A 26,337-nucleotide genomic window follows, 5' to 3' on the forward strand; every position below is an offset into this window, starting at 1 on the left:
ATAAGTATTCTTGAGTATGACAACCAACCCCTGCAATAACGGCGCCATGCCCTGGCAAACATACCACTGCATACGGGACCCTGTGTATCCGTACCAACCCTGGTCAACCCTGGACGGTAGTAGACAAATAAAGTACCTGTACATGTACAATGTAACACGGCGGCTGTTGTACACCGTGAACCCTGAATACATACTTTTCACCGCACTTCGAGAATCTTTTTGTGTTAATGGAGGGGTTTATTAGGGGATGGATATAAATATGGGTATTCTGCTCTCTTGATCCTCATCCACATACATCTACATCCATTGCCAGGTCTATCAATTGCGTCCAGACATAATGGCGCACCCACGTCATTACCCTCGTGTCAATCGGGGATGTGTCGCGTACGTATCTTTTTAATCTTCCTCTCAAATCTTACCATACTAACCCACATCCAGACACCCTCCTCCTGCCGCCGAACGCTCCCCAGAAATCAACCACAACCACAATCGCAATTACCACATCCACAATGCGCACCAAAACCCGAAGCCCAAGCCTAAGCCGAAGGCCAACCCAATCGACCCTCACCACCAGTACCATCAACACCAGCACCAACACCAACATTCAATGACACCACCACCCTCCCCACCACCAGAAACAGCAGACCCTCCCGTCCAACACCACGTCCATTACCACACCTACCCTATTCCTCACAACTTGAGACTCCCAACTCCAATCCCCACCGAAATCGCAGAGAAAGTCCAAGATACCGATAAAGAAATAAACCATCATCGACACTCCCACCACCATGACCACCAGTATCATCATCATCACCACCATGCTTCACGGGCTGCTACTACGCCCATGCCTACCCCCAAGGCACACTTATGTCGCCATGGTCACCGCCATGTCCACGGGCAGTTCGCGGGCCACTGTAAGCACCACCAGAGACATCCGAGGACCCATATGCATACGCATACACATACCCATGTGCATAACCATGGTCCTGCTCCTGCTCATGCTCATGGACAGGAAGGACGGTATGCATATGGACCTCCGTTGCCAGTGTTTGTGATGGGGTTTCCTACAGGGCGGTTTTAATTGTACGGAGAGACTTGTGTATGTGTTTTTATGTACTATTTATGGGTTTATAAATCGGAGTGTTAGCGTCTTCAAAGGCCAGGGAAGAACTGGTTTGTAGAACATAAAACTGAAAGCAGTTTCACGTGATAGAATCGGTGGCCAAGTGGTAAGGCGTGTGATTGCAAATCACAAGATCCCGTGTTCGACCCACGGTCGGTTCTTTTCTGTCGCTTTTTGTTTTTTTCACGCCTGGTTAGGGTTGCTTGTGTTTTTTTGATACCATGTTCTGGATAGCGAATGGCAGCGTCTCTGTTTTGGCTATAGAGGCGGAGGGGTAGGGCCAACCTGACTGGGATATCACTCCATAAAGACCTTCCGGAGACTCCTCGGGACGCTCAAGAAACCAGTAATTAGATGGATAGTAAATAATTGGGATCTCACTCTTGGATATAGCGATTTTTGGTCAATTGTAGCTGTGTTTCTGTGGGAAAAGGTGGGGAAACTCGTTCATGGTGTAGTCAAAAAAGTTTTTCCTGCCGGGAAAGGAGCGGGCTCTAAAATTCGCTTTTTTACGATTTTATTCTTGGAGAATTAGGGTCGTGAGTATGCTCGACTTCATATTCGCCTGCTGGAAGCTGACAAGAATTGTTAGGCCATGTCGCTTCTGGGTTGCCCCAACGGAGTACTGATTTCAACCTCCTTTTCACTTGTTCACTTTGTCTACTTTCTACTTTTCTTTTTACACTCTATAAGCATCCAAGTCAACTTAGCGAGTCATGGACAACAATGCCGGTTAATCCCTCGACTTTACCCGTCTCGGCTCGTCGGAAATTCTCCGAATATTTGTTCCCCGACTTTTCATCCCCGGACTGAGACTCTCCCCCGCAAACCCGCAAAGCGGAGTGATCACGGTCCAAGGGCAAACCCACTTTGACATTCTCCAGACCCGAAGTTCATTCCCGGGTTGACACATCCACGGCTGGTTCAGTACCCCAGATGGTTAGCGGGGGGGGGGAATGCTGCTCGTGGAAGCACCCCGATTCTGCAGTTCGATGGCTGCTGTCCCCGTATGCATGACTCCCGGCGTTCTGCGTCATGGCCGGCCGTCGCCGTGGCCAATGTTTATGCCGGGTGATTGTGTCCTTCTTGATCCGGCCGATGTTTAAATACTGGGGTTACCCCGCAGCGGTTTTCTTCCTTCTGTGTTTTTCTCGTTGACTCTGGATAGTTGGGATAACGTGCTGGTCTTTCTTCGGGAATGTATCAACGAGATAAGGGATTCATTAATTGATATCTTTCTACTTGAGCCCATTGCGAGAAAATCGTACGCAAACCATCACAATGGCCGACCTCATCCCATCATGGAATCTCGTCCACAAACTCGAGAAGCGCAGTCTTCTCGTCGGCATAAACTGCGTCGCAGCGCTTTCGATCCTCTTCTTCGGCTATGACCAAGGAATGATGGCCGGTGTCAACAACTCCAAAGACTATATCGACCTAATGGGCTTCGGGCATACGAAATTGGAAGATGGCATGCTCACGCCAGTCGTGACCAACAGTCTTTTACAAGGTGGGATTGTATCGGTTTATTACCTTGGTACACTGTGTGGTGCGTTGCTGGGTGGTTGGGTTGGTGATCGGATTGGGAGAATCAAGACTATTGCTATGGGTTGTGGGTGGGCGGTTCTGGGCGCTGCTCTGCAGTGTTCGGCTATGAATCATAATTGGATGATTTGCTGTATGGAAGTCTTTGCATTGAAACAGATGACAGACTGACAATTGACAGCGCGTTTTATTAATGGTGTCGGCACTGGTATTCTGAACGCCATCGTCCCCGTCTGGGCTACAGAAGTCGCGGATCATACCTCCCGTGGACAGTTCATTGCCATTGAATTCACCCTCAACATCTTCGGCGTCGTCCTCGCATACTGGTTGGAATTGTACGTCTCGTTATTTCCTTCCCATCACATTCCACTAACAAATACAGCGGTCTATCCTTCATCGACGGCGGCAAATCCGCCTTCCGCTGGCGATTCCCCATCGCATTCCAACTCGTCTTCCTCCTCGTTCTCCTCACCGCCGTCTGGTTTTTCCCTGAATCCCCCCGCTGGCTCGTCAAAGCAAACCGTGAACAAGAAGCACGGTACATCCTCGGCCGTCTGCGTGGAAGCACTGGCGACGATGCGATCCGCGCTGAAGCCGAGTTTCAGGATATTCAGAGTATCGTTGAGATGGAGAACACGGTTGGACATAACTACTCGTATCTGGGGATGTTGTTTGACTATAAGCCCGGGAAGTTGCATCTTGGACGGCGTGTGCAGTTGGTGGCTTGGTTGCAGATTATGCAGGAGTGGGTTGGGATTGCAGGTGTTACAGTTTGTACGTCTTCCCATTTTCCCGTTTGATGGACAAAAAATTGACATAACCAGATGCGCCAACAATCTTCAGCATTGCCGGGTTTGATACAATGAAGAGCCAATGGATCAGTGGTCTCAACAACGTTTTCTACATGGTATGTATTAGCCCCAATCATCTGCTCTGCATATCTGACCCCCCAGTTCGCAACACTCGTCTGCGTCTTCACTCTCGATCGAATCGGCCGTCGCTGGACATTATGGTGGGGAGCCGCCGGCCAAGCAATTGCCATGTTCCTCGCGGGAGGTTTCTCTCGTCTCGGTATCGATGCTCGCGCAGCAGGAGAAGCCGCTAAAGCAGACTCCTACGGAGCCGCGGCTGCTTCATTCGTGTTCATTTTCACAGCCATTTTCGGCGCCACCTGGCTTATCGGACCGTGGATTTACCAAGCTGAAGTCTTCCCCTTGGCCGTTCGAGCTCGTGGTAATGCTTGGGGTGTTGTAGGATGGAGTATCGGTAACGGATGGCTGGTAAGTTGCAATACTTCTATTCGGCCTTGCGCAATTTCCCAATGTTAACATAGCGCTACAGACCCTCCTCTGCCCCATAATGTTCGACTCCATCGGCGAGAAGACGTTCTATGTTTTCGCCGCTTGCAACGTCATCAGTATCCCCATGGTCTGGGCCCTGTATCCAGAAAGTAACCAGCGGACTCTAGAAGATATGGATCTGCTGTTCGCGTCGGATTCATGGTGGGTGTGGGAAGCGGAGAAGACGTTTGCGCGTCTTAAGGAGGAGAACCCGGGGTACATGCAGACTGTCGCGTGGAAGAACAGTGAGGCAGATGCCGAGGCTGGACGTATTAAGGATGCAGAAAATGTGGCGAGTGTTGAGCATCGGTCGTGATGACTTTGTACCGTGTTGATAGAAGTAGATGAAGTAACGAAGAATCACAATCTCATATGATTGTTTTATTTACCCTTCCCCCCAACCTCCACAAACCCCCGAAAACAAACCCCCCTCGCCTTCCCCTCCCCGTCAAAAACAACGCCTTCCTCCTCCAGTAACTCCCTCTTCTCCTCCCCTTTCCCTTCCCGCTTTCCATTTGCACCCGTGGCACCCCCAGACCGCCCAGCCCAAAATCCCTTATACCCCCCCAAACACCCCCCACTCCCCAAGACCCGATGACACGGCACGCCCGGCGCAAAAGGATTCGTGCGCAGCGCGTTGCCAACAGCGCGCGGGGATGAGCCCAGATAAGCTGATAGGGCGGAGTAGGTCGTCCAGCGGCCGGGAGGAATGGAGAGGAGGGTGCGGTAGAGGCGGCGACGGTAGGGGGTTAGGGTTGGATGGAGGGAGATGCGGTGGAGGGTTTTTGTGAGGGATGTATTGGGATTTGGAGTGGTGAAGGTGGTGTTTGGGGATGAAGATGGGCACGCGGGTTTGGAGGTGGATGTGCTGAGAGAGGAGGGGAGGGTGGCTGTAGTTATGGTGGTAGACATGGTGGTATATGTTAAGTGGTTGTATTTTGTATGGGTTGTGGTTTGTATGAGTGAAGATGGTTTATGTAGTTGGATGAAAGTGGCGCGTCGAGAATGCTATGCCAGGTTGCTCTCAAATTGACCAATCAGAGGACTGGCCGAATATACTCCAGTAGTATGTACTTGGGTGACGTACACAAGCTAATCAAACAAAACAGGAGAGGGCATAAGAACAGCAAGATTGGCGATACTCTTTTATATTTAGTATGATTTAACACAACTACATTTACTGACCAGGTAGCCAAAAAAGGCTTACTTCGGCGGCCGTTTTACGAGTCCTGCTAACCAATTCCCGTCTTGACATCAGGTGAGCGTATTCCCACGGCCACAGGCTTTGCCTCCACGCCATGGCCTCTTGACGCTAGTTTCAAATCTTCTTCATCAACAAAACAGCCTAATCCGGCAATGCCTCGAGCACTCAACTTCGTTAACGTGTCCAGCCCTCAATCTATATTGTATAGGCAAGGTCGCGGTCAATACGGGAGTTGACCCCGATCTACTACGAAACCTCGAACTCCTGTCCAAGGGCCCGATGAACCTTTTGTTATACTCTGTTCGACATGGCCTACCTAGACGCTCTCGCTGCGGTCGCTGTGGAGGGGAGCCAAAAATGGCTCCCCCCTTGACCATCATGTTCTCTCCAGTTATGAGTCCCATCATGCCGACCGTGTTCTTCCCTGCTTCCTGTGACGGCTCAGCGCCTCAATGCCGCCTCAGTGGTTGATATCGACAAACGCCGCCATGCAAACAAACAAAGAATATCAGATTCATCCTCTTCTGCATTGTCAATGGTACACGCAGGGTTGGATGGCGGCTGGTAATACTCTTTACAGGGGTTCCATGTTGCTTGTAATCTTCCTGCAAGCATTGTAAAGCATGGTAATCCCGTTTTCCCTTGCGGAATAATTGAACCCACTTGATGAACTCGTGGTACTTTGAAGCAGCAATGACCGGGACATGGTCCAAACCTCCTGGACAGAAACGCGAGTGAACAAGCGCCGACAATTGAGCCATGTGCTGCCCCCACTCAAGTGAGTCAGGTGAAGGGTCCTGCAGGAGGATGTGCATCTCCAACTCTACCAGGCGTGGAAACGTTGGTAGCAGGCAAGTCGCAAACTCGGCGGGGCTATCCTTCTCTCGGCCCATGATTCCCAGAGTGCAGATAGTGGAATATGTATATGGCGACTCTGATAAGTTTCACACCGAAGGCGAGAGCAATTCAGGATATGATGCTGGGGGTGGAAGCGGCGCGAGGCCAATGAGCTCTGTGGAATAGAGAATGATGAACATGTGTGGGATGAAGACAGGTTAAGAGTTTGAATCAAGCGATTGGGCTGGTGGGACTTCATAGATGGGCGCACCATGGCGGAGATTGCATCGATCACGATATTGGTGGGTCAAAGAGCTCTGGCGCCAGTTGGCAAAGGTTGTAGGGGACGGTGTGTCATGGTCATCTGCTATGGAGGGGATGAGGCCATGTGATGTGAGTATGGCAAAGGCATACTCTTAATCATTATCGTTCACAAGAAGCTCGATGTCCTACAACCATGGATACCATTAGTCTCTGATGGAACTCAATCAAGGCAAGACAAACCAGGGGACAGATCTCCGCCATACTCTGCCACTGCGCAATGTATCTTCACCGGGAGTTGAGTCGGCAAAATGTACCCTACTACTTTCTTGGAGGATTTGCGTGTATCAATGTCGCTATGACTGCACGTACGACAGCCGACATTGATATTGCCGTCCCTAACGGCCAGAACGGTTACGGCGTACTTCTCGACATCTTGCAGCGCGCACCTTTTGTTCAGGATACTGAGGGTTTTATATCCCGGGATTCGTACTATTTTTTGTTGAATAGTCAGGCCGCTTTGTCAAAGTTGGCGGCGTTCTGGTGTGGTTCATGGCCTTCCCAAAGGTTGAACAGGCTGGAACCATCCAGCTACAGCATTTGCAACTAAATTTTCTTAATCCAGCGGGTCTGCTAAAGTTGAAGATTAGCAGCTGGGCGAACAAGTCACGCCGTAGTGGTTTGAAAAGGGATGGTGATATCATTGACATCAATTCTATTCAAAACTTATTGATCCAGAATGGGGAGAAGATGCCTTTGAAGGGCTTGGAGGGCGATGCCGCCAATGGTCTGTGGGATTGGATACAAGAATTCAAAGATCTCAAGATGTGGCAACTCCTGGACTCGTCCTACAAGGGTCACTAAGGCACGGGAATGATTGAGTCAAGGCTGGTGTCACAACCTGGCTTCTCTCGTATCGTACCTAGGGTTCTAGTTAGTTGTATTTCGAGACTGGACACTTACCCTAAGTGTCTCTCAAGTAATCGTATGCTCAATGCCCCTCCGGGTCCGGTTCGGTATGTCGTATGCGTTGATGGGTATGTCGCCCCCTCCAGGCTCCGTAAGATATTCAACAAGTAGAAACAGTAAAGGTAACGAATAGAGAAACAAGGCCAACCGAGTATATATATACTGGGTTGTTGGTTAAGTGCGGACGAGTCAGAAACTAGAAGGTAACCAATGCTGTAAGACTTGAATTGATCGCGAAGAACTAAGCTAAGTACATGAATGAGCGTCCTTATATATCCTCCTCCCATCCTGGTATATCGTTGCTATCTGGTAGATGTATACTGGACAGTATAGGTATACCAAATGGTAGATATCTATCGTTGCCAAGACATATACCATCACGTGACTGTGCTGCGGCATATTAACTGATCCCTGTACTTTTGCATTCTCACCATTGTTTATCAGCCAGTAATTCTGCCTCAACTCCCCGCATTATCACGTGAGGTTAATGCAGTGAGATCTGTAACATTACCTCCCCCTCTTTCAGGCTTTCGTCCTCGAAAGTCATAAAGCTGCGGCAGTTCCCAGGTGGGTTTCCTTATTTTCAAATCTTTTGTTCATGGCTCATCATGTCAGGCTCTGATCAGGTGACTCGCCGTCTTCGTTTGTATAACCGTATCCTTCAATTCGGTTCTCCAGTTGAGCCTCGTTGTGAATTCTGTTTCCTCCGTGGGCACACGTGTATCATGGATTCAAAATATCAAAAATGTGCTGAGTGCACTCGTCGTGGTCGCAAGTGTGAGCGTCAATTTCATGATGAAAAGGAGTGGAATCGTTTAGAGAAGTCCCGCAAGGAGTTGCGAGATAAAATCCGAAAGGTTCGTGAGTCGATTGCTACTTCATATGCCACCTTGAATCGTCTTGAACGTCAAGAAGAGTATTTGAATGAGCGTGGTAGTCGGATGCTGGTTCATGATTCGAATATGCTGGAAAGATTGGACGAAGAGAATCCTCCAAGCGCTGAGGATCTTCAAGAGCTTGAGCGTTCAGCCAATGAAGAGGCTGCTCGAATTGCGGCAGTGTCGAAGGATCTTAGTTTGTCTCAGGTAATGGATTCTCCTTCCTTCTGGGAGAATTTCGACTCTGCTGTCGCTGGTGGTATTCCTTCACCAACTGGTGGCAACCAGTCAAGTTCGCGATAGGTTCCCATGTGTTTTCAGAGGTATCGTATCCCTTCCATTTGATCAAGTAACATGGTCGTCCATTAACTTGTCGGTAATCCAGAATTCGTTTAACTTCATATTCATCATCGTCGCTTTCGATTTCGATATTTTCCGTTGGTGTGGCGTTTTTCGGTGCTGGTTCCAATAGCGAGATGTGAAATACTGGATGTATGCGCTTCATTGATTTCGGTAGCTTCAAGCGATAATTCACTGGTCCTGTTTTTTCTTCAATGGTGAAAGGTCCAATCTTCTGGTGATCGAGCTTTTGACTTGGTCGTTTCGTTTTGATATTTCTGCGGAGCAGGAATACTTTCTCCCCCCTCTTCAAGGTAGGTCCCTCTCCATGGTGCTTGTCGTAATATATAGCCGCTCGTAGGTTCATGAAATCGATGTCTCTTGACAGTTGGTGGTGTAAGTTCTTCAGCTTTTGGACCGTCTCATTTGCCACTTCTGATGTGGACTCTTGTGGTCGTGGCTTTTCATACAGCACTGGGTGGTATCCATAATTGGCGTAAAATGGCGTTACTTTGAGTGTTGAGTGCTCTGCATTGTTGTATGCAAACTGTGCCATGGGTAGGAATTTAACCCAATCATCTTGTTCATAGTTGATGTAGTGCCGTAGGTATTGCTCAATCGTTTGGTTGGTTCGTTCAGTTTGACCATTTGCTTGTGGGTGGTAGGCTGTGGTGAGGCGGTGTTCTATACCCATCAAGTTCGTGAGTGTCGTCCAGAATTTTGAAGTGAACAGTTTGTCTCTGTCTGAGGTGATCTTCTGAGGCATTCCGTGGTTGGTGATGACATGCTTCAGGAATATCTGTGCCATATCTGCTGCGGTCATGGTTCCTTTGGCTGGCACCAAATGAATATATTTGGTCATTCGATCTGTGATGACTGTGATCGAGTCATATCCTTGTGATGTCGGTAACTGTGTGATGAAGTCGATGGTAACCCATTCCCATGGATGTGTTGGAGCATCCGGGGATTGCATTTTCCCATAGGGTTGATGTCTTGCTGCCTTATCTCGAATGCAAGTTTCACAGTTCTTCACATATTCTTGAACAACTTTTCGCGTGTTTGGGAAGTAGTAGTTTCTCATGATTTGTTCAGCTGTTTTCTCTGTTCCCAAATGTCCGTGGAGTGGAGTGTCATGGTGCATGCTGATGATCTCATTTCTCATGCTCTTTGGCACATAGATGAGATTGTGCAAGTACACTAATCCATTGTCATCAATGGTCAATTTGTTGTTTTCTGCTGAGTTTTCAATTATATCCTGGATCATTTTGTCTTTTTGTGTTTCTTCAACAATTTTCTTTTCCAAAGGTTCGTTTGAGGTATGCATCGTCGCTGCTAACACCTGGTGGTTATAGCTGATGGTTCCATCTTCATTCGTTTTCAATATTGCTGGATTGATCGTTCGGTCTTTGATCTCATAGTCTGGTCGTCGACTGAGTGCGTCTGCTTGTCCATTCTCATTTCCTTTGCAATGGATGATCTTGAAGTCATATTGCGATAGTACTTCAGCCCATCTGGCCTGTCTTCGGGTCAACTCTTTGGTTGTTGTGAAGAAGGTCAGATTCTTGTGATCTGTTTTCACAAGTACAGTGTGTTGTGCTCCTTCCAAATAAACTCTCCAAGTCTTGAATGCTACCACTATGGCTAGCAGTTCCTTGTCATGGATGTCATAGTTCAACTCCGCTTGAACTAGTTTTCGTGAGTGGAATGCAACGGCTCGTGGTTTTCCATCTGGTCCTGGTTGAGTCATCCTCATACCAATGGCATAGTCTGATGCATCTGTTTCAATCGTGGTTTCCTTTTCTGGGTCGAACTGCATAAGTGCTGGTGCAGATACAATTCTTTCCTTGGCTTGTTGAAACGCTTGTCGTTGTTCTGGTCCCCATTGAAACTCTTGTCCCTTTTTCAACAATTTGAACAGTGGCGTCATGAATTGTGAGTAGTCCTTCAAGAATCGTCGGTAGTAGTTCACAAGTCCTGTAAACTGCTGAACTTCCTTGGTGTTCTTCAGTTCTGGCCAATCCAAGATTGCTTGAACTTTGTTCTTATCCATCTGGATTCCCTCTGTAGTGATCCAGTGTCCTAAGAACTCAGTCTCCTGAACATGGAATTCGCACTTCTTCAACTTCAATCGTAGCTTTGCTTCGTCGAGTTTTTGCAGTACTTTCTTGACATGCTGCACATGTTCTTCAAAGGTGCTGGAGAAGACCAAGATGTCATCAAGGTAGACTATCACAAAGATGTCAAGATATACTCCAAGTACATCATAGATGAATCGTTGGAATGATGCTGGTGCGTTGGTAAGCCCAAATGGCATGACCAAATATTCATAATGTCCATATTTCGTTCTGATGGTCGTTTTCCATTCTTCTCCTCTGGCAATTCGTAGTCGATTGTAGGCGTCCACAAGGTCAAATTTGGTAAACCATTTTGCTCCTCTAATTCGGTCTTGCATTTCATCAACTCGTGGTAATGGGTGTCGATCTTTGATGGTGATGGCGTTGAGTGGTTGGTAATCTGCACATAGCCGTAGACTTCCATCTTTTTTCGGTACAAATAGGACTCCGTGCCCTGCTGGTGATGTTGATGGTCTGATGAATCCTTTTGCCAATTGTTCTTCAATATATTCCCGTAGTATTTTCGATTCTCGTTCTGACATTGGGTAGATCTTCTTGCATGTTGGTGTCTTCCCTTCCATAAGGGGTATGCGATGATCGTGTGGTCCGTGGTCTGGTAGTTCAGGTCGTTCAGGCTGTTTGAACAAGTGCTGAAACTCAATATACTCCTGTGGAATTTGTGGTTCCTGAGTCGTTGCTGCTAGCTCCTTATGGTCAATCCATTCCCATGAGCCTAGCTCTGAGTCTGATGCTTCTTGGTTGCTATCAACTCTTTCTGAGCGATATTCCTCAATCGGCGCTGATCTCTTGGATATATCCTCGTCCATCAAGTATTCGCAATACTTCTGGATCGTGTCCGGTGTCCATCCGGGTAAATTCATCAGCCAATGTCGTTCTGAGGCCCTGGTGGCTGCTAAAACAATATTCGTCGCTGTGTCATTCGTTTCTCTGTTATTCATTCTCAACCCACCTCTCGGTTGCTTCACGTATCTACCAGGTCTCCTGCCTGTAGATCGTGGTGAGGTCCCGGCCTCCCGTTGACTCGGTCCTTTTGTTGTTCTTGGGCAATCGCAATTCACAAAGTTCATCTGTCCAGTTTTCCAGTTGATTTCCGGGTTGTGATTCCTGAGCCATGGAATCCCCAACACTATATCGTATTGTCCCAGCGGTGTCACGTCGAAATTGATCCTTTCTTCATGATCCGCTACAGCCATAGGGACAAATCCCGATTCGACCGTCAGGTGACTTCCCAAATTTTCACCATTCAGTCCTGAGATAGGCTCTGGCTGCGCCTTCTCAATCCCTAAGATCCCCAATTGTCGCTGGAATCTAGGATCCATGTAATTTCCAGTAGCTCCTGAGTCAACCATCACTCTGGCTAGTTGATTGAGGACTGGTGTCATAAACTTCAAGTGGTATCCTCGCTGTGTCGCTGATAGGCTTGCTTGCCATCTTGGTTGCCGTAGACGTCGTGGACTTGGGTAGTAATCCTTGGGTTCGAAGTGGACTATACAGTCATCTTCATAACATGCAGTCCAGTGCATACTTGAATGCTCTGGATGCAGTAGATATCCTCTGCATGCACAGTTCCAATCCCAACAAGGACAACTGTCATTATATTTCTTAGGTCGTTCTGGGAAATAATGCGCCATTTTCTTTCGATCATAGTGTTCTCCACATGCGTGGCTATAACACACAATCCAAGGTAATTGGTTGTGCTTTGGGTGCTCTCGATAGTGCACGCAATCACACCAATCATACTTGCATGAGCTGTGGATGGGGCCTCGTAGTCGTTTGGTCGTGATGTCTCGTAAGTATCCCCATAATTCTCCATTGTTCTGTCCACAGTAATGGCACGTGTATGGGTGTTGGTCGCATTTCCGTAGGTGTTCATCCCAAGTTTCGTTCGCTCGTTCCCAACATTTCAGGTTCTGATGTGGGCAGTAGGTGTTCAATTCATTGAATAATTCCTTTAATCCCTTAGAGAGCCTCTTGGGGTTCTCCTGGAGTGAAATAACAATATCATCGATGAAGTATGCGGCAACGTCGGTATTCGTTTCTTCGTCGGCTTTTCGTTGTTCCGTATATCGCTTGGACCATAGCTGTTGCTTTGAAATAGGGCTATACACACTGGACTTCGTGTATCCCTCGTCGTCTTCTGCCAGAATCTGTTCTTCATGTTCATCATTTCCGGGAGTTGCGTTCTGAGGTGTCTCCGGTATCTCATGGAGTTCCTCCACGTTGGGATCGTGGCCATTCCACTGAGTACCGTACTCTTCGTCAAGGAAATCATTAACTGACCAATCTTGGTTGGGCAGTTCGCCGAGTGATTTCTCATGAACTGGCTCGTTGATGGCTTTTTCGGACCCATCCGTCCTTATATGGGCTTTGTCGCTTCCGCTGTCGGATCCCACCATCCGTTCATTGGGCCAATATTCTTCTTCGCTTGAACTCATGATCTCATCAATTTCCTCTGTGGTGAGGGTCGTTTGTTCTTCCATCAACCTCCTCAATGGGCTCAGGTTGGGTACAATCATAGTTCTGGGTTTCCATGGTCCTCCATGCTCATCCGAAGCCTCTTGCATGTGCCATCCAGAATCATTCGTTGCTCTGAGTTCAGGGTTCACAATTCCTGTGGTGTCATATGCTCCTCTCTCCTGGGTAGCGTGCAGTTGCTTGTTATCGTGTCGTTGTTGCTGAGGCCTAACATTCTGTCGTTGCCTGCATGCCTTCGTCATGTGGCCCGGCTTTCCACATGTGAAGCAAAGTTTCTCTTTCCTTCTTCGTTCTCTTTCCTTGTCGGATACGAAGGGCCTATGCTGTGTGGCGTCCAGCTCCATCGGTCGTGGTCCATAGGGATCTTCATATCCTTGGCTTCGTGGTTGAGCTGGTCGTTTATCGTTCGATCGATAGTGGCTCATTCGTGGGTTTCCTCTAAAGGTGTTCCCATATCGTGACTCCTTCTGTCTGACTCTAAGGTCATACAGGGTGTTGTCAATCTTGACGGCTCGTTCAAAGAGTTCGTTCAATGAAGTCGGTCGTTCCATCCAAACCAGTTTCTCCTGAATCTCTGGTTTCAACATTTCCTCGAATTTCGCAATGTACATCGTTTCATCCCAATTCAAATGGGTGATGATCTGTTGGAAATCAGATACCAATTTGGCTACTGATCCTGTCTGTTTAAGTCGCCATAGCTTTCGTTCGGCGTTCCGTGTGGCGTCAATATCTCCAAACGTTCTCTGGAGTCGTTTCTTGAATTCAGTGAAGCTGCTAAAAACCTCAGTGGTATTGTCGTTATGGTATTGTTCATCTTTCTCCTGGAAGTCGCGCAAGGTAGGTTCAAACCAATCAAATGCTGGTCCAGTCAAATAAGTTGCTGCAAGTAGGACTTTGTCGGATTCGAAGATAAGCTTGCTCCGGTTCATGCGGACATACAAGTCCAGCTGGGTGATGAAGGGTCGCAACTTGTATCGAGTACCATCAAAGGGTTCCGGTGGTCGAACTTTGATAGCTTTGGCTGACTGTCGTTCTTCCAAAGTAGTGATGCTTTCCTGCAGCTGGCTAACCATTCCAAAGAGTTCTTCATAAGTCGGAGTTCGTCCCTCAGATCCACGAGAGGATCTAGGAGTAGTGTTGCTGTTACTGTTGTTGGACATGGTTGCAGCTCGTGTTTTAAGTCAATATAGTCTCGAAACCTGACTCGTACCGACTGGCGATCAATGTGTCACAACCTGGCTTCTCTCGTATCGTACCTAGGGTTCTAGTTAGTTGTATTTCGAGACTGGACACTTACCCTAAGTGTCTCTCAAGTAATCGTATGCTCAATGCCCCTCCGGGTCCGGTTCGGTATGTCGTATGCGTTGATGGGTATGTCGCCCCCTCCAGGCTCCGTAAGATATTCAACAAGTAGAAACAGTAAAGGTAACGAATAGAGAAACAAGGCCAACCGAGTATATATATACTGGGTTGTTGGTTAAGTGCGGACGAGTCAGAAACTAGAAGGTAACCAATGCTGTAAGACTTGAATTGATCGCGAAGAACTAAGCTAAGTACATGAATGAGCGTCCTTATATATCCTCCTCCCATCCTGGTATATCGTTGCTATCTGGTAGATGTATACTGGACAGTATAGGTATACCAAATGGTAGATATCTATCGTTGCCAAGACATATACCATCACGTGACTGTGCTGCGGCATATTAACTGATCCCTGTACTTTTGCATTCTCACCATTGTTTATCAGCCAGTAATTCTGCCTCAACTCCCCGCATTATCACGTGAGGTTAATGCAGTGAGATCTGTAACAGCTGGGTTGCTGACGGGAAGAATTGCAAGATAAGGTGAAGCTTGGAAGGGACAGCAAGTAGCAATAGGTACCTACTATAAATCAAGCCTTTGCTATGGGCCTACCAAAAAAAAAAAAAAAATAGAAAAGGAAAAAGGAAGAGGGTTCATAATATTATTCGTAAGGATGTATACATCAACGTTGCTTGATTATCCAAATGTTCAGTTACTATTGAAATTCAAGATTGAATCAATACCCACTATAATGTGAAGGAGCACATGAGGCCAGAATGATCACTCCACTTTAGCAACAAGTTATGATCGTGCTTCTGATCTTCTTCCTCTCATCTCGATTTTGATGTGCCAGCCTGCCCAATGTCACCTGGTGCTATTATTTTGATACTGCATGGCTTCAGCCCAACCACTGCCACTTTATCAAGTCGGTTGGGCGGGAATGGCTGATCGCCATCAGCCCCCCAAGTAAATCCGGCTTCACTTGGATGTAACTCATTCCACACATCCAGGAGGCCATTCACACTAACAAGCATATCATCATCAGGAAGAACAGGATTGAAATCGCCAGCCACCAGACCATGACCGGTAGCACGGAGGTAAGAAGTGATGATGGAGAGCTGGCGAGGGCGGAGAGAAGGATTGATTGGCAGAGAGTCCAAATGAACATTGGTCAGACGAACACGCGGGGTTTTTTTTGCTGGTCCATGGGAAGGTAAGAGGATGTCACAACAAAGTGCATCCCTTTCAAAGCGACTGGGATATTTGACTCGCCAGATTGGACCGAGAGAAGCGTTTTGTGGATCAGTCAACCGTGATCTCGACACAAGTGTCATGCTTGCAAAAGACTGTTTTCCCAAATTGGTTGTGTCTGCTTCACTTGAGTACCAGTGTTCACGAAGCCAAGGCATTTCTAATAGAGCCAGCAGAGCAGATCGTGATACTTCTTGGAGGAAAATGATGTCAGCTGGAGTAACTAAACTCTGAATGTGTGAGATGAGGGCAGATATCCAAGCCTCAGGGGCAGGCAAGGCGGCATCAACATTCCATGTAACCAGGATGAACTTCCCACCATTACTGGGATTGTATCCTGTGCCAGTAAGCCCGGAGGTGGAATCAAAAGAAACCCACTTGTTGACTGATGAATCGAATCTATACCATTGTTGGAAGATTGGAGTCGCATCAGCCTCGCATGCTGGCAAAGGAACGTCATACCACCATCGGAGTGTCTGGTTTCGCAGTCGAAAAAACATGCTCATCTTTTTTTTTTTTTTTTTTTCTTGCAATCCGTTTGAAATCGGAGACGGGAGGAATCCCTCGATACTGGCGACGATTTTGGGGGTTGGGGGGCGATGATAAGGACGACCTCCTTGTTACATGATGTGGAATGATAGTCGGTCCGAGACGTGGTTACAGGTCAGTGAACTTTAAGCCCGACATCGCTCCCTCAAATGACCACGCACTCTATTTTCCCTTTTCCCTCTTCCTGTGTGCCTCGCCTTGTGCACTACCCTCTTACCAAGATGCCGCGTTACCTGTCGCTTCCAGATACAAAGTCTATAAGTCTACCTTCTCAGTCATCAACTCACCTGTGGCTCTAAGAGTATTGCCCTGTTTATCACAGGCTCGGTCTAGTAGCTAAAATGAGATAGTATTCTCAATCTAAACTAGGTAGCCATAAGACGAAAATATCGGCCCTGGAGAGGGAAGAAAAGAAGCCATGGGAACAAGACAAAGGAAACCTGGTGAATTCATCTGAATTCTTGATAGTCAAGAAGTTGACTACAACTAACAAAGATACCACAAGACAGATGCAAGTAGACAATATAATAGCCCATGTTATCCCTGCCTCTTATCAATTCCTTAGATGCACAGACATCATAAGAACTTTCTGATAGTTATACAGCTGCAATTCAGAATAATCATTGATGAATACAGCATGCCATAGCCTAGGCTCAGAGAACTCTATCAAGTTGTTAGTGGAATAAATCATGGATGAATCGAACACTGAGAACACACCTTTGGTTGGTAAAGAAGTCGCACAGTCGATTATGATCCAATCCTTGATAATATTCTCCTTCAGCCAGGGATGATATTTGCCACCCTCCTTGAATCGAGAGATATGTTCATCAACTTTATAATGATTTCTCAATAATTCAATCGCCCATTTTTTTTCTGGGATATAGAAATCCACTCGACCGTCCTTGGTCCTTGACCATTCACTGGATATCGGCACACCTTGCCCTGCTACATGGGTGAATCCCCTGTAGAATTCATCCTGGTACTGAGCTTCCACAGGTCTGGGTTGTGATGCACTTGAAATTTTTTTGCCCTCAGCTGAATGCCTCAGGATCCTGATGGAGAATTCACGGAGAATCTCTTTGCATAATTTTGGTAGTGAGTCAAATCTGGCAGGCAGGGTTATTGACATTGTGCCAATCAAATATTCAATGTATCTAAGATGGTCAGATCAGAACAACAATAAGGGCATGCAAGAAGAATTACTTTTCATGTAAGCGTGATGGCAGAACTGCAATATCATCACCATCCAGAGCTACCCTGTGAATCCAACCTTTCTGATAACAGAAATTGATGCTTGCATCATTGATATCAAATGGAATACTTCCTTCTTCTGTGATTTTGCACAACGTGTTGGAGATTCCATTTGTAGCTCTTGGTATATCTGGAAAGGAGCGATAAATTGGCCGGGTGCTTAGTTTGTCAAAGACTGTGGCAGCGTCTTCCAGGAACCAGATGACATGATCTTCTGTCAAGGTCCTAATATGTCCATGCTTGATGTCTTGGCGATAGGCCTGAAACTGTTAGCTTTTTTTGCTCAAATATGGTCCCTCAAAATGCCCGAATGTGGGGGGGGGGGGGGGGTTTCAGCTAACAAAAAAATATTAAAGAGATATTTGGCACATACCTCGTAAAGTACATCAACTATTGAAGTCACCGCTCCTGGATGGCCATTTGATAGTGCAAATATATACTCCAGGGCACCTTCATCAAAATTGAACCTCTCTTCATATTGGAATGTAAGCATTCGTGAAATGACATCCTTGAACTCTTCTTTGTCATAAAATAAGCCAATAGGTGGTGAGTTTTGCTGGCTTTGTGGTGTCAATGAGATGCGTTGTCGGTTAGAAAGCTTGACTGGAGTGAAGAATGTTTGATCTGGGCCTGCTGCTGGACTGCCGTAAGAGCAGAAAAGGCATAGTTGAAATTTATAATAAACATTAGGATTTTGTCTCTCTTTGAGGATTGTGTTCCAGAGCGTATCATCATTGTAGGTCATCTGTGCCTCATCCACAATAATGACAGTGTTTGATGTCAAAACCCAAGAGAGATCCTGTTCTGATTGTGAAGTTGTGGTGGGAGCGTCTTGTGCTTCATCATTCCATTTCTCAACAAGCTTGACAAGACTGCCCCAAGGATTCTTAAAATTGAGTCCTTCCCATCTTTTGATCAAGGAAACCTTCCTTCCCTCTTTGCGATAGTAGTCTCTCAAGAGTTCAGAGAGACGTGTTTTCCCACTGGCTGGAGTTCCACGCACATGGACTATGTTCATGTCATCCAAAATGGCTGCAAGTTTTGACACTGTACGCTCTCGAGGGCATATCAACTGATGCTCTGCGATGGGCAGTGTCCGAGGTATATTCGCTGTAATGTGTAATTGTTAACTAAAAGCATGAAAGGATCATTAAGAATGGGATATTCTCATCACCTTGTGATTCAGAGCGCTTCCGTTTCCGTGTAGTGGTATCTCCGCTCACAACAACAACAACAACAATATCCACATTTGGATCCTTGCTTTCGGGGAAGAGTGGGTTGGACGTGATCATTCGGCGTGGATGTAGGAATTCACCATTTTTCACATCAAACTCCTCTTCATAATTGAGTTGCACAACAGGGCAGTAGAGCTTGAGGTTGCGGGCTGCTGTATTCTTGGATTCTTCTTTTATCTCTTCCCAGATTTTCTTCCTGAGAGTGTCGATATCATCTTGGTCTGCAACACACTCCATATGGAATGACTGCTGAAGATCATTGGATAAAGTGCACCATAACTTGCGAGTACGCGGTCGAGACATTGTCAAAGTCAAAGATTGGATTGGGTTGAGCACCCAGCTGGTGATGGCGGCGGCCATTGTAAGATAAGGACTAGAAGTGCACCTGCCTGACGCGAACAAGGATTGCACCTGCCTAATGAGAACAAGAAGTGCACCTGCCTAATAAGGGCGAGCAATACACCTGCCTGACAAACAATACTGTATGAAGAGGGGTTGCTGACGGCCTTTTTACACATACAGGCAAGCAATACGTGTTAGTTCTCTATTCAGAACTATTTCAAGTCAATCAGGAAAGGACTTGGCAAGGAATAGGATGTAGTGAGATGAGAGATGATCACTATGATCATTAGAGATGGATGCTAAGGAAGACCTGCCGCCAAGGAATGTGAGCATGTGATATTAGTGCGTTGATTGGTTGATTGATTGATTATGTCATACGCCGTCCCGGAGCACTATTGATAGTTAGGAGAGGGTAGGTGGCATCGACTCGTAAAGCGGGTCCCGCCACGCGCAAGTCACCTGACCATGTGGAATTTGTTTATACCGCTAGTAAGTAAAATATTTAAATACCTGTAAATCCTTTGAATTTCACTCCTTAATTTCTTCTTCTTCCTCCCGAATTCTCGATTTCTAGTTCTTTAAGTACTTAGCAACTACTCAGCCACTACTTGCAATGGAGAACACATTCATTTCTGAAGATCCTGGTTTTATCTTACAAGATGATCTATTTAGATCAATTGAAACCGACTTGAGTCAACCCCAGCAGGAGGTATATTATCTGTACTAGTTCCTAACTACTTTGACATTAATTGCTAACTAGATAGAAGGAAGAAAATATTCTTATTCAGCTAAGTGATGCCTCAACGAAGCCATTGAAGGTCCTTAAATTAGAATATACAAGTGATCTTCCGGAATATCCATCTACTGATCCTAATGGATATGGGTATGTTATAAATGTGCCGCCGAATCAGCAGAGGGAAACTGTAGAGGACATGGTTAACAGTGTAAATATTTCACAAGTACCTTACAAGCACTTGGTAAGCAGATACTAAGCACTTTATAGATTCAGTACTGTGTTCGACAAAATTATCGCAACCGGCCTTCCAGCCATTCTTCATTCCTAGGAACATCATATACTAGCTCCTCTTATAGATGTTCTGGTATAAAGATCTGTGAATATGCCGGTATACAACTGAAAAATATGCATCACACTCATGTTACAGATGATTTATGGACAATTTTGCAAGATATTCGACAGCGCATTCATGAGATGGAAAGAGATACAACCAAAGATGCTGCATATAGGTAAGAAGTACTTATCAAGCATTCCGTTATCAAGTATTAACTACTTATGATTCAATAGATTTTATCGATCAGCAAAAAATCTCTTTAAAAATCAACTATCTTGTTATCACTTTCAGAATTCTTGCCAGCCTAAGTTAACCCAAAGCTCCATTCCGGTAATTAATTATCCTAAGTGCTTATGGACTGCTTATTATAGTTGCTAATCAATTATAGAATCCTCTAGGTGGTTTCGATTTCTATGTTAGATGCATCAATGCACCATCAGACCCTGCAGGTCATTATACCTATAGAGTTCCAAAGAATGGCTCAGTGCACCTTCAGTTTCTTGAGGGATTGTTGAATAATGAAATTATTATGGATATGGAAGAGTGCGGTGCTGTTGAATCGATCAAGTCAAAGTCACTGTATTGTGGTAAGTGCTTATAAAATACTTAAAAACTGCTTGCTAAGTACTTATTGTCTCCAGCATATGATCATCCTCAGGGACCTGGAAAATTAGTACATGCTAAATGTAATGTGACTTTCCATTGGTTAATTCCCACTGATTTAAGTCAAAATCCATATTTTGTCTTTATGTCTCATGGTGTTCATACACATGTTCCTCCACCTCCACGAAAGGCACCTGCAAAAATTATGAATGGAATTCTGCAATTGATAAATCAGGCTCGGAGCCCAAGCTTGACACTGGGTAAGTGCTTCCTAAGTGCCTGATAAGTACTTAATGAGTGTTGATAAATGGCTTTAGGTACATTTCTTAAAAGTCCAGCATTACAATCATTCTGTGCTGAGCATAATTGCCATACAATTCAGCAAATTCATGAGAGTTTCTCAAATATGGACCCAATTCAAGCTGTCATTCGAAAACAAAGACTTCTCCATTATCCAGCTGGTCAGAATGTCAATGGTGTAATGTTCGAATTAGGAAAGAACAAAGATCTTCAGGTAAGTACTTCATAACTGCTTGTTCAGTACTCTATAACTACATAATAACTTATCAATTTTTAACATTTAGGAGTACATACATGAAGTTTATCAACAAAATGATCAGATCATGATAATATGCATTCTGAAAGAGCAAGCTGAATTACTTCATACATTATCTTCTATAGAGATTGATATGTCATTCAAACGAGTACAATCAAAAGAGATGAAGGAGGTGGTATTTGCCACATATTTAGCAGATCAGAAAAAGAGTAAGTAAGAGTACTTTTCAACCACTTACTAACCACTTACTAACTGCTGGCTAATTAGTTATGACTCTTTGTCGTGTCTTTACAACTGAAGACACTACAGAGGGCTATTATATCTTATTCAAGAAGATCTATCATATTGTGTATAAGTTGACAGGCAAGAGGATTACCTTTCGTGCCCTACATGGTACTGGTCTTCATGCTCTGGTAATGGATATGGACAATAAGCAAATTGAAGGTATCTAATAGGCACTCCCTGGCCATTTCACAATCAGTTATCAAGCAGCGGCTAACTAATTGGCAATAGGATTGGCTCAGTTTCTAATGGAGATTGATCCAGACCACCATTCACGTATATGGCTTCTAAAGAATGTTCTTCTTCTATGTCGAGTTCATTTCCTACGAGGGATTCGTGAAACTCTTCAAACTCATTCTCTTAATCCATACATCGGGACACGCATGGCTGCGCTTTTAGAATGTGAGTCTGAAGAGGACTATCATAAATGGTGTGATCTGTTAATCAGTAAGTACTTTCTTACTAACTAATTCAAATGCAAATTTTGAATAGTTAATAACTAACTATTTATAGAACATGAACATCCTGCAATTCAGAACTGGGCTCGTCATAAAAAGAGTGCGGTAATTGCAGCAGGTCTCAATAAGTATTGTTCTCTTATACCACATCATATCTTTGATATGGTGCGAAAGAGTACTAATGCTGTTGAACAAACTCATAATAAATCCAATCGTCGTGGAAAGCAATTGACATTGCTTCAAGCAATTCTTGAGTATGTACCTAATAACCACTTGTAAAGCACTTACTAACCACTCATTAAATACATCTAGATCATTGAAGCTAGATATACAGGACGTGCAGCAGAATCGAAGCTATAATTCATATGGTCTTCGACACCGCTATGCAACTCAAACTTTGGAGGCTAGCTTTCTAAGACATATGGCACGATCTGGTATGTATTTATTGTTATAGCTTGAAACCCCAATTGCAAGTGCTTGAGAAGCACATATAAACTGATTAACTCTTATAGAATCAGCTCGACAAACAGAATCTAACTCACCTGAGTTGAATATACAAGATCAAGATCAAGATCATATTTTCTTTCCCTCATCTAGTAGCGGAAGACCATTGCAACGAACTCCAAGTCGAAGGGGGAGCATGAGCCGGCGAGGGAGCTCTCGAGCTAGATCAAGGTAAGATCTATCTTAAATAGTCCTTAACTATTTGACAGCTACTTATAAAGTACTTACTAACTGCTTTATCTTTCTAGCTCATCCCAAGTTAGTCTCCAACGAGTTGCTACAGCTAATTCACATGAGCAATATCAAAATACAGAGCTACAGAACCTGGAGGAGGAATTGAAGATAAACAATCTAAAGGCCGAATTACTTGCAAAGCAGATTGAAATCAAGAAAAGAGAACGTGAGCTACGTGAGTTAGAGTTAGAAAATGGAGGACAGCATTAATCATTAATACATATATTTATGTACTTAATAACTGTTTTTTTAAGTAGTTGTAACTGAGCTTCCAGATAATCACTATATACGGGAACCGGAGAGATATATATACTATAAGTACGCTTTCCCTACACATACACATACACATACGTAAGCCGTCAAACTGCTGAATAGCATTAATAATTGTTTTGCAAATATTTATTAACTAATTTAAATTATAATCAATGCTTAAGCAGTAATCTCAAGTCTGTTTTAAAGCACTCATATTAGCCAGCATCGTAGTTGGCAATAGGTATGGTAAAAGCTCTGAAATTTAAATAACGGTAAGAATATTACACAATGAAGTTACGTGTGGCGCTTGCGTGCACGAGCCATATTCCACACGCCTGACTGGCCTTGGCACGCTAGTGCGTGGCGTTAGCTTTTAGCGTGTCGAACCCAACTACTTTCTGATAGTTAGCTTTTAGCGTGTCGAACCCAACTACTTTCTGGATATTGACCTCAGCCGATCTGATCTCTCATATGATACCTATTGAGAGGGTAGGTGGCATCGACTCACTATAAGTACGCTTTCCCTATCCCTACACATACACATACACATACACATACACATACACATACACATACACATACACATACACATACACATACACATACACATACACATACACATACACATACACATACACATACACATACACATACACATACACATACACATACACATACACATACACATACACATACACATACACATACACATACACATACGTAAGCCATCAAACTGCTGAATAGCATAAATAATTGTTTTGCAAATATTTATTAACTAATTTAAATTATAATCAATGCTTAAGCAGTAATCTCAAGTCTGTTTTAAAGCACTCATATTAGCCAGCATCGTAGTTGGCAATAGGTATGGTAAAAGCTCTGAAATTTAAGTAACGGTAAGAATATTACACAATGAAGTTACGTGTGGCGCTTGCGTGCACTGGCCATATTCCACACGCCTGACTGGCCTTGGCACGCTAGTGCGTGGCGTTAGCTTTTAGCACCCAACTACTTTCTGTACTCGGGCACGCGACCCAGAAAACGAGGCCTCATCATCTGGAACCACCTTTTTGGCGGTAAAAGGAACAAACGTTGGGAAAGGGGAGTAGACTGGGGTTTCTAGTTGTATGGCCGGAAGATCCCGAGTTGAAAGGGGCTTGACCTGACGAATCGTTTCAAGTGAAGTGAATTTGGTTCATTTACATGTTCCTACGACTGCGGGCTAGACATTGCTTAGATACATTTATACGTCGGGTTTTCCTTGACCGATATCTACTGAATAAGCCGCCATCCTCATGACCTCCCTCTCTTCGTGGCTACTAGAATTCCCAAATACCTCGTCAATCTGCTCCAGTGTCTTTCCGCTCGTTTCGGGAACCAGGAAGAAGGCCCAAATTCCAGCAAGGAAACACCAAACCGCAAAGAAAATATAAGTGCGGTAGCCAATGTCACTCATCATTGGTGGCGTGATGACACCTACGACAAAATTAGACAGCCAGTTGACACAAGTAGACAAGGCGACACCCTTTGAGCGAATTGCGTTAGGAAAGACTTCCGAGGGAAGCGCCCATCCGAGAGGCGAGTAGGAGACTCCGAAAATGAGAATGAACAGGAACGCCATAGCAACGCATGCCCAGCCTGCTGCTGTATTGACGGACCAATCCTGTCTATAAACTGCAGATAAAGCGGCAATGACAATATAACACGCACAAGTGCCAAAACCACCGAAGATGGCCAGTGGTCGACGGCCAATTTTGTCAATGATAAAGAAACAGACGATGACAGTGACCAGCTGAAGACAGTTGAAAACACCCGAGAGGATCAAAGACATATCTCCGGTTTGACCTATCGATTCGAATAGTGTCGGAGCGTAATAAATGAACGCATTTATCCCGAGGAACTGCTGGAAGAATGCCACGCCGCAGCCAACGATGGTTCGTTTCCAGGTTCGCCGGTTGAAGATGCTCAGCCAGATAAGTGCTTCTCGCTTGACTCCTGATGCTCCAGTGTGCTGTCGCTCCTCAATAAGTTGTTGGAACTTAACCTCAGTGATGATGTCTCTAAACTCAGCTTGGACTCTCTCGTCTGTCTGCGGTAGTCGACGCAGCTTGCTGAGACTCTTCAGACAGTCGTCGTGGCGGTCCACAAGAGCTAACCAACGTGGCGAATAAGGGAAGAAGTGGATGAAGATTCCAAGGAAAGTGGCACTGACCATTTGAAGGCCGAAGGGAAGGCGAAACGAGACCTCACTTTCGATCATTCTAGTTCCAAACGTGATCCAATAAGCGATCACCACGCCTGAGACAACAGAGACGGATTCCAATACCAACAACGTTCCTCGCAGATTTGGTGGTGAAATTTCGGAAATATACAACGGGGCCCCCTGTAAAGATACAGATGAGCAAGTGTAGCTCTCTCCTGGAGATTATCATGTATCATGAATTTAGGCACTTACCATGGCCAATGTGCCAACACCCATGCCACCAATGGCTCTTCCTGCAACTAGCATGCCGTAGTTCTGGGCAATGGTCTGAATGATAGCGCCAATGTCGAATATGACAACAACCAATGTCAAAGCCCATTTTCTGGAGATTTTGTCGACCAGGTAAGGCATAAAAAGACAGCCCACGAAAGCACCGAGCAGCAACATACCTGTCATGAAACCTTTTCCAAAGGCTGTCTCAGTCCCTGGGATGGCTTCATGGAACTGGCTCATCACGTTGATGATAGAGATCACGCCCTGATCGTATCCGAAAGAGAAGCCACCGAGCGATGCAAGGAAGGCAGCACCAAAGACGAAGCCTGAACTGATGAGTCCTTTGACGCCCTCCGGACCGTAGGAGAGCATCTCGTTCGGAATCTCAGCGGCCTTGCCTTCATCATGTTCTGCCATTGGGGTGTCTCCTTTGGCTTGTGAGTATTGGAGTTGGTATTTGTTCTCGTCGTCCATTGTTTGTAGTCTGAATTTGATGAGTGGGTTTAGAGAGACGAATGACCAAATCGAAGACTTTTATATATAGAGAGGGCGTATACACAGCAAGCAACTGAATCCAATTTATGCTCCACGGTTGCGGCAACCCTATCCCGGGTTTAAAATGTTCTCTTTGGCGGTCAATAGCCGCCAAAGATAATGGAGCAAATGACTGCATGGTAACGCCCCCCATCGCCTCGGCATGCTTTCCCGTTCGCGGCTAGCCTGGTTATACATGCAGTTCCAAGGCTGAGCCTCACGCTAGACGGTAGGGTATTGTTAACACAAGTCTTCAGGAGTTCAAGACAAATGCCGCTTGTGTGGTTGGCTATATTCAGTATATCACCTTTTCCCAGGTCGTAGACCTCGCATTT

At 45.4% G+C, this 26,337-nt stretch overlaps 9 protein-coding genes and 1 non-coding gene across 10 annotated transcripts; 6 read left to right on the forward strand and 4 right to left on the reverse strand.

Moving 5' to 3' along the window:
• Positions 1-337: 337 nt before the first annotated feature.
• ACHE_40453S (uncharacterized protein) lies at positions 338-1,081 on the forward strand (the record flags this gene model as incomplete). Its single annotated transcript, XM_043278654.1, has 2 exons — positions 338-384; positions 439-1,081. 2 exons carry the CDS (start codon positions 338-340, stop codon positions 1,079-1,081), a joined length of 690 nt encoding a protein of 229 aa, XP_043136411.1.
• Positions 1,082-1,212: 131 nt separating this feature from the next.
• ACHE_t40007S lies at positions 1,213-1,284 on the forward strand. Its single transcript has one exon. It is a non-coding gene; the product is annotated as a tRNA-Cys (tRNA).
• A 1,120-nt stretch (positions 1,285-2,404) lies between these two features.
• ACHE_40454S (putative MFS monosaccharide transporter) lies at positions 2,405-4,324 on the forward strand (the record flags this gene model as incomplete). The annotated part of the gene is made up of 6 exons (XM_043278655.1): positions 2,405-2,801; positions 2,850-3,003; positions 3,051-3,442; positions 3,493-3,575; positions 3,622-3,948; positions 4,010-4,324. 6 exons carry the CDS (start codon positions 2,405-2,407, stop codon positions 4,322-4,324), a joined length of 1,668 nt encoding a protein of 555 aa, XP_043136412.1.
• Positions 4,325-4,389: 65 nt separating this feature from the next.
• MGT1_2 (MGMT family protein) lies at positions 4,390-4,920 on the reverse strand (the record flags this gene model as incomplete). The annotated part of the gene is made up of 1 exon (XM_043278656.1): positions 4,390-4,920. The coding sequence occupies one exon, from the start codon at positions 4,918-4,920 to the stop codon at positions 4,390-4,392; it is 531 nt and encodes a 176-aa protein (XP_043136413.1).
• A 1,670-nt stretch (positions 4,921-6,590) lies between these two features.
• ACHE_40456S (uncharacterized protein) lies at positions 6,591-7,174 on the forward strand (the record flags this gene model as incomplete). Its single annotated transcript, XM_043278657.1, has 2 exons — positions 6,591-6,858; positions 6,936-7,174. 2 exons carry the CDS (start codon positions 6,591-6,593, stop codon positions 7,172-7,174), a joined length of 507 nt encoding a protein of 168 aa, XP_043136414.1.
• A 713-nt stretch (positions 7,175-7,887) lies between these two features.
• ACHE_40457S (uncharacterized protein) lies at positions 7,888-8,460 on the forward strand (the record flags this gene model as incomplete). The annotated part of the gene is made up of 1 exon (XM_043278658.1): positions 7,888-8,460. One exon carries the CDS (start codon positions 7,888-7,890, stop codon positions 8,458-8,460), a length of 573 nt encoding a protein of 190 aa, XP_043136415.1.
• An 8,301-nt stretch (positions 8,461-16,761) lies between these two features.
• On the reverse strand, positions 16,762-17,337 carry ACHE_40458A (uncharacterized protein; the record flags this gene model as incomplete). Its single annotated transcript, XM_043278659.1, has 2 exons — positions 16,762-16,871; positions 16,926-17,337. 2 exons carry the CDS (start codon positions 17,335-17,337, stop codon positions 16,762-16,764), a joined length of 522 nt encoding a protein of 173 aa, XP_043136416.1.
• A 70-nt stretch (positions 17,338-17,407) lies between these two features.
• On the reverse strand, positions 17,408-19,054 carry ACHE_40459A (ATP-binding protein; the record flags this gene model as incomplete). The annotated part of the gene is made up of 3 exons (XM_043278660.1): positions 17,408-17,719; positions 17,833-18,569; positions 18,634-19,054. 3 exons carry the CDS (start codon positions 19,052-19,054, stop codon positions 17,408-17,410), a joined length of 1,470 nt encoding a protein of 489 aa, XP_043136417.1.
• A 595-nt stretch (positions 19,055-19,649) lies between these two features.
• ACHE_40460S (uncharacterized protein) lies at positions 19,650-22,953 on the forward strand (the record flags this gene model as incomplete). Its single annotated transcript, XM_043278661.1, has 14 exons — positions 19,650-19,745; positions 19,804-19,980; positions 20,040-20,281; positions 20,340-20,436; positions 20,495-20,693; positions 20,748-20,969; positions 21,027-21,223; positions 21,294-21,474; positions 21,533-21,709; positions 21,779-21,994; positions 22,061-22,259; positions 22,318-22,439; positions 22,518-22,680; positions 22,758-22,953. 14 exons carry the CDS (start codon positions 19,650-19,652, stop codon positions 22,951-22,953), a joined length of 2,484 nt encoding a protein of 827 aa, XP_043136418.1.
• A 1,282-nt stretch (positions 22,954-24,235) lies between these two features.
• Positions 24,236-25,942, reverse strand: ACHE_40461A (sugar porter family MFS transporter; the record flags this gene model as incomplete). The annotated part of the gene is made up of 2 exons (XM_043278662.1): positions 24,236-25,375; positions 25,448-25,942. The coding sequence occupies 2 exons, from the start codon at positions 25,940-25,942 to the stop codon at positions 24,236-24,238; spliced, it is 1,635 nt and encodes a 544-aa protein (XP_043136419.1).
• Between the last annotated feature and the right edge of the window lie 395 nt (positions 25,943-26,337).

The sequence above is a fragment of the Aspergillus chevalieri genome, chromosome 4 (genome assembly GCF_016861735.1).
Source record: "Aspergillus chevalieri M1 DNA, chromosome 4, nearly complete sequence".
NCBI classification, from domain to species: Eukaryota; Fungi; Ascomycota; class Eurotiomycetes; order Eurotiales; family Aspergillaceae; genus Aspergillus; species Aspergillus chevalieri.